This window comes from Nematolebias whitei, chromosome 8 (assembly GCF_014905685.2).
Source record: "Nematolebias whitei isolate Nwh7 chromosome 8, NemWhi1, whole genome shotgun sequence".
NCBI classification, from domain to species: Eukaryota; Metazoa; Chordata; class Actinopteri; order Cyprinodontiformes; family Rivulidae; genus Nematolebias; species Nematolebias whitei.
Window position 1 is genome coordinate 2,459,569 of NC_056505.1, and position 7,522 is coordinate 2,467,090.

At 46.4% G+C, this 7,522-nt stretch overlaps 1 protein-coding gene across 1 annotated transcript in view; it reads left to right on the top strand.

Moving 5' to 3' along the window:
• grin1b (glutamate receptor, ionotropic, N-methyl D-aspartate 1b) overlaps positions 1-7,522 on the top strand; it is a 66,289-nt gene that overhangs the window by 23,183 nt on the left and 35,584 nt on the right. The window contains exons 5-6 of the mRNA XM_037679988.1: positions 1,918-2,015; positions 4,106-4,227. Of these exons, the coding sequence (XP_037535916.1) occupies positions 1,918-2,015; positions 4,106-4,227 (220 nt within the window). The remainder of the gene's footprint in view (positions 1-1,917; positions 2,016-4,105; positions 4,228-7,522) is intronic.

A 7,522-nucleotide genomic window follows, 5' to 3' on the forward strand; every position in this document is an offset into this window, starting at 1 on the left:
TATATGCAGCACGGTGGCGCAACTGGTAGAGCTGCTGCCTCTCAGCGAGCAGGTCCCTGGTTCAAACCCCGGTCCAGGAGCCTTTCTGGGTGGAGTTTGCATGTTCTCTCCGTGCATGCGTGGGTTTTCTCCGGGTACTCCAGTTTCCTCCCACAGACCAAAAACATGCATGTTAGGCTGATTGGTAACTCTAAATTGTCCCTAGGTGTGAGTGAGAGTGAATGGTTGTTTGTCTCGTTTGTCTCTATGTGGCCCTGTGAATGTACACATTCAGAGTTCAGTTCAGCTGTTTTCTGACCTGTTTTCTCACAATGTCGACTTGTCAGCTCATCTCTCCAACAGTCGGCTCACTAACAGAATTCCCTCCAAAAACACCACACTGTGCTCCGATTGGTCAGTTCCAGTGCTTTTATTAGATCCCGCCCACTTCCACTTCAGCTTCTCTGTGAAATTCAAAGTGCTCAACACCAACAAAACAACACAAAACAAATTTACTGTACCAAGTTTTTCCACATGTGATGAACAAGAGACCACAGGAAGACGTTAGAAATGACATGATGGATGAGAAACGTGCAGAACGCTCGTTGCTCGTGGGATCGTCCACGTGATGTTCATGTGACGGAGACTCAACATAAAATTAGCATCAACCCTGAAAAGTAATCAAAGTTTAAAAAAAATTTGTAAGAAATAAGCATTTAAAAAAATGTTTTTAAGTAAAACAAAAGCAAAATAATATGACAGAGAAACCTGAATAATGAAATAAAATACAGAAAATATGGAAAAGTGCAACAAATATGATGATGGTGAATCAGAACATGAACCAGATTCATTAGGGTCCAGTGGTTAAGAGACATAATGTGACCAGGCGGTCTGACAGGTGAAACGTCTGAGATGTGTTTGCTTGCCGCTCCGGACCTGAAGCAGAAAACGAACAAATCATTTGTTGGATGCTTTGCTGCGACTGTCTATAATCTTTGTGTCTGCATTATTTTCTCTGTGCACATCACCCATCAGACTAAAAACAGGAACTATGAAAACCTCGACCAACAGAACTTTGACTTCAGGAGAACACCTAAGGTATAAACTTGCATGGTGACATGATGCACGCCGCCCAACCAATCTCTGAGCTCGCCCAGTAGTAGCCAAACACCAGTTAGCCCCGCCCACTCGCCCAGAATCCAACCCAGCTCCAGAGATAAACTCTTGTCCTGGTGGCACGTCATCTCTTTTCGTTCTTTTGATTTTTCATGATTCCTGCACACAGAGAATGGGTTCACACTTGCAGGAGAGACGCCCTTCCTCTTCCCTCCTTGCTTCATCGTCCACCTCCCCTCCTTCCCTCCTCCCCTCCATGTGAAGGGTTGCATGCAGCCAGGCTGATGTTTGGCTCTGTCTGCAGACACCTGAGGACCTCCGCCCCCCAGGATCCTCACTCCTCCTTTTCTTTTGGGAAATGAGCCACTCTCTCTTCCCCTCTTCTCTCCTCCTCCCCTCTTCTCCCTGTCCTCCCTCTCTCCACTCGAACCTTTTTTTAATTTGCAGTTGCATCAGCGCTCTAACATGCACGTCCCTGATTGGTTGGTTGGAGTCTTGAAAGCGCCTCAGTTTGCATGAGCCACCACACCACGCACAACTTTTTGCCCTTCCTTTTTTGTATCAAGCTTTGTTTTCTTTCAGTTTAGCAGACCTTCAACACTTTTTGCCTCCATTTTTTGCCCCGCCCCCCTCCTCCCATGGTAGCGTGGGTGAGAGGGAGCATGGTCGAAGCTGTGGGTCCAGGGTGACCTGGGGAGGGGAAGCTTGTAACAGTTCAGAGCTAATAATGCGTGTTCTATGATGTGTTCTGTGGTGTTGTGTTTTGCCGTGTTTCTCCTTGTCCCTTGGTGGTACCGGTCTGTTGGTGGAATGGTCCTTCAGGCAGAGAAGGTGCTGCTCTTCAGTCAAGACACCAACCTAACGGCGCTGCTGCTGGAGGCCAAAGACCTGGAGGCCCGAGTCATCATCCTGTCAGCCAGGTGAGATCATTAAAGGTACCCAGAGGAGGTCATGTAATAAGAGAAGTCATGGGGTATTTCACACTCATGAAACATTAACCTACGTCTTCCATGGAGGAAGTTGAGTCTAGGGACTTTGGGGTTGGACTGTCCATAACCGTGGCTGAGGTTGCAGCTGTTGGGGGACCGGAGGGTGTGCTCAAATTATAGGGACAGGACTTTCCTTAACCTCCCTGGTAAGGTCTATTCAGGAGTACTGGAGAAGTGAATCCAATCATTTGTCGAACCTCAGATCCAGGAGGAAATATGCAGGTTCAGTTCAGGCTGTGAAAGACTGGATCAGCTCTTTACCCTCATCAGGGTCCTCGAGGAGTTACTGGAGTTTGCCCATCCAGCCTATATGGATTTTATGGATTTGGAGAAGGCATTTGACCGTGTTCCTCAAGGTACACTGTGCGGGGTGCTCCTCTAGTATGGGATTGGGGGCCCATTACTACAAGCTGTTCAGTCTCTATACAAGCGGTGCCAGAGTTTGGTTGTCATTGCCGGTAGTAAGTCGGACCCCTAAATTTTGCTAACAGGCTAGCATGCTAATGTCTTGCATTCCTTCCTAGCATTCGGTGAGCTAAACTAACATTTTTTACACATCCATGTTTTTCTCCTAAATAAAACAAATTTGTGTTTTTACCAAACTGAAAAAAGTGAAGAAATGTTTTATTTACAGAAATGAGTGGAATGTTAATCGTTGTTAGTGGACTATTGTAAGCTAGCAGGGTGGGAGTTGGACTCGGTCAGGGTTGCCCGTTGTCATCAATTCTGTTCATAACTTTTATGAACAGAATTTCTTGGTACAGCCAGGAGGCAAAGGGAGTCCGGTTCGGTGGCCTCAGGATTCATCTCTGCTCTTTGCAGATGATGTGGTCCTGTTCGCATCATTGTGCCGTGATCTTTAGCTCTCACTGGAGTGATTTGCAACCAAGTGGGAAGCTCCTGGGATGAGAATCAGCACCTCCACATCTGAGGCCATGGTCCTCAGTCAGAAAAGGGTGGGTTGTTCTCTTCAGATCGAGGGTGAGGTTCTGCCTAAAGTGCAGGAGTTCAGTATCTTGGGGTCTTGTTCACGAGTGAGGGAAGAATGGAGCAAGAGATTGATAGACAGATTGGTGCAGAGTCTGCAGTATTGTGGACTCTGTACCGGTCCGTTGTGGTGAAGATGTTGCTGAGCTGTAAGGCAAAGCTCTCTGTTTACTGGTCAGTCTACGTTCCTCCCCTCACCTATGGACATAAACTCTGAGTAGAGAGTGAAAGAATGAGATCGTGGGTACAGGATGTTGAAATGAGTTTCCTCTGCAGGGTAGCTGGACTCTCCTTTAGAGACAGGGTGAGAAGTTCAGTTATCAGAAGAGACTCAGAGTAGAACCGCTGCTCCTCCACATAGAGAGGAGCCAGTTGAGGAGGTTCGGGCATGTCCGACTGGGAGGAGACCCCGGGGAAGACCCAGAACACGCTGGAGAGACTACGTCTCTCGGTTGGCCTGGGAACACCTTGGGGTCCTCCCAGAAGAGCTGGAAGAAGCTGTGGAGAGAGATGTCTGGGCCTCTCTGCTCAAGATGCTGCCCCCCAGACCTGACTTCAGAACAAGTGTAAGATAATGGATGAATGGATGGATGATACATTACAAGGATATAGGAAATGACACTATACAGTATGATATAGTACAAAATATTGCAGTAGAGTACAATAAAGTACAGTATGACTTGACAGACTTCAGTACTATACGATTCAGTGCAGTACAATATGGTAAAATGCATTATGATACAATTCAAAGCAGTACAGTACGATATAATAAAAAAAAACAATACATTGTAGTACGACATGATACAAAGCAATGCTTTTCAATACAATGCAGTATGATACGATACAATGCAGTACTACACAATACAATACAGTAAAATACAATACAAGATGATACAATACAATGCAATAAAATGCTACACAAACTAAGACAGTGCTGTATGAAACATTACAATATAGTACAACACTACATGATGCAGTACAGTACGATACAACACTGTTCTGTTTTCTCTGTGCTTAACTTTGTGTCCTTGCAGTGAGGATGAAGCAGCAGCCGTGTACAAAGCGGCCCGACATCTCAACATGACCGGTTCTGGTTACGTGTGGCTGGTCGGAGAGCGTGAGATGAACGGCAAAGCTCTGAGCGAAGCTCCGGATGGTAACGTATCCCTCCTCTTCCTCTCTGGTCCTCTTCCTCTCTGCCTGTCTGCAGCTCTGCTTCCATCCATCTGTCGGACTGAAAGTTTAATCAGCTGCAGGAAACACCTTCAGGATTCTGTTCAGGCATCTTCAGGGTTTGAAGCTGAAGATATTGTCACGTCACTGCGATAAGGAAAAGAAAGATCAATTTAAGAAACACCCAGCTTTCCACTTGAGCTGATGCACTTCAAGTTCTGGTCCTGTACCAGAGGCCTAGGAGCTCAAGGGTTCTGCTGGTCCTCAGACTGCAAAGGTTTCAGAGGTTCTTCTGGGATTACTGTCCCAGTTTGGGGTTCGCAACCCCAAGTAAACCAGTGACCACACACTTTTATAAGAGGCTGAGAAATGATGCAGTTTTGTGAGAGACCCAATCAGAGTATGTCAAATAGCTCCTGGTAGACATGTTGAATTGGGCTGACTCCGAAAGGTAATCAGTTGTCGATGTACATTTGATTTATTTCAATGGTTCATGATATTATTTACCACCAGACTGGGAAACGAATACTCAGACACAGGCAGTAACCTCTGTCAAACTGTGTTTCAGGGAGTTTAGCAGTCTCATTGCCTGAAGCTTCTGTCCATGCCGGCTCCTTGTTGTTCAGTCCAGGGACTTCTTCTTCCAAACGATGTTTAAACAGCTCCGAGGAAGGATGTGAGGAACCAGGCAGACATAGACACAAAATGCAAGATACACTGTCGACAGCAGAAGTTTGAAGAAAAACTATCTTTTAATGAGGAAGTTTGACAATCTGCTGTCACGTTGGTGGATTTCATAAACATTTTTACTTCCTCTGCTCTTCGTGAGCTTCAAGGTGGTTGGATGGAAGCACCGCCGCACGCTCTCTCTCGTAGCTCTGTAGGTCTCGGGAGCTAGCCTTCCTAGCTGTCACTTAGCTTCGATCTATGAGTTTATCTGGCCGCTGGTTGAACGTTTAAACATCGGGCGGTTGGGGGAGGGGTCGTGTTTAAAGGTTCTCAACCACTCGTTTCTGTTCTGGTTCGTTCGAACTGTGTGGCTTTCAATGTGTCTAACATGTCTAACATCTTTTTGTTTCATTTTCTATAGTGTGTGTCGTCCGCCCGCCCGTCTGATCGTTCTCACAGTACACGAGCCAATCACGTGGGCTGACACATGGGGGGTAGAGAGGGTGGGGGTACAGGGGTGGGGGTTGGGGGGCGGGTGCTGCGGTTACCGTGGTGTGTGTTCAATCAACTGGTAAGACACCTCTGCTGCTTCTTGTTTCCTGCCTTCTGCTTTGCCGTTTGCCTTTGGTCAATAAAGATCCCGCCCACTGCGACGTGAAGCCTGGGGGCGGGGTTTATTGAGTCAGCTGATTACTCAGACAGCCAGCGGATCATCTACGTTTGAACCGAAGCTCAGACCAGGTGAAGTCCACCTGAACCCCTTCTGGTTTTAGGCTAAACTTCCGAGACCACAGTCAGAAATCCTTTGCAAGTTGTTGGTTTTACTTCGATACCACTGCTTCATTACGTGAACAGTGCAGGAACTTCAGTACAAAGATTTTACCAGAAATAAATAAAGTCTTCATTTACAATGTTTGGTGTGAAAGAATGAAATGGACTCGCTGCAGACTCTCTGGCTTCTGAGTAATCCACTTCCCGCTCTTCTGCTGTGGTTTGGTTTTGCTCCAGAAAACATCCTCGCCGACCGGCGGCTGCACTCTGAGAAGTGACGAGACTTTCCTCCACATCTGCGTTCCTCCTCACAGATGTGCTGAAAGTCCTCCTCATGTCTGTAGAGGTGTAGCGAGGCTGCCCTCTCAAAACCACCCAGCTGTTTTGTCTCAGTTCCAGCAGGTTCCCCGTTTCTTTTTAAGGAACTGTTTCCTGACTAGTTGCTTCTGTATACTTTAAACTATTTTAACATTTGAGGCATGAGAACGTTCAGCGTGTTCAAAACATCGTGGCCTTGCCTTGTGCTTCATGTAACGTTTACACTTTTTGAAACACTCAACATTTTTTTGGTCATTGAACTGAAGAGAATATTTTTTAAATCCTTGAAAAATGTGCTTAAGACTTTTTGTCAGAGCAAATACAAGTACAAATACTTCAGTTTGGGTACTTGCTGATACTGAGTACCAGTACTGAGCAGCTAATGAGTTAGCAGATCTGATTCAGAGTGTTCACACCTGCCGGTGAAATGTGTGCCGCTCGAGTTACACCGATATGGAGTTACGGAATAAAACCAACTGATGGTGCGAGACTAATGAAAGTCCATTCACAGAGCTCAGTGTCAGACTGAAGGTTTTACACAAACTTCAGTGAATATTATCCAACGTAGCGCTGCCCAGATGGCTGGATTTTAACTGACAGCACATTATAGGTCAGTCTGACCGCAGCAGGTCCAGACACGATCAGAACCCACCGTGCACGGTCCTGTTCTCCTCTGGTACATGGTTCCCAACAAATGGGAATGAGACTCTTACAAAAGAGTTCATTAAAGTGGTTAAGCTGCAAACCAGAAACAAACAAACAAAAAGAGCTTTAGAACATCATCAACGACGGCTGTTAGATTATCTTTAAGTATCCAGCAGCTGAAGGAGTCCAGATCTGGGTCCAGTCACGTCCGTTCAGGAGGAGCTGGAACGTCCAGGATCTGATTGCATGCTGGAGGTCTGGGTGAGAACGTTTTCAACCCGTTATCAGATCCCTGCTCGCTTCCTGAAACATTTCCCTAACAGAAACCTGTGGCGCGGTTCGGGACTGTCATTCCCCGATCTGTTACTGAAGCACGATCCGTAGTGAACTGCCAGGTCACACGATCTCCGTTGTTTATGAATGAAACTGTCTTAATTTACTTAGAAAAGTCTGTGCTCTATCTGCACCGATCTTCATGGAGCTAATTTACGCCACTCGTATTTCTGTTACAATCACTGGTTCAGATGATCTGCGACGCATAAGAGCTGACCCCAGTCTGGGCTGAGTGAGGAAACCCTGCGAGACACAGAATGAATTATTTCCATGGTGAAACAGCTCCGCTCAGTGATGAAGCTGCACTTCATCTGAACCATGTCGGAAACATGTCAGTGATGAAGCTGCACTTCATCTGAACCATGTCGGAAACATGTCAGTGATGAAGCTGCACTTCATCTGAACCATGTTGGAAACATGTCAGTGATGAAGCTGCACTTCATCTGAACCATGTCGGAAACATGTCAGTGATGAAGCTGCACTTCATCTGAACCGTGTCGGAAACATGTCAGTGATGAAGCTGCACTTCATCTGAACCGTGT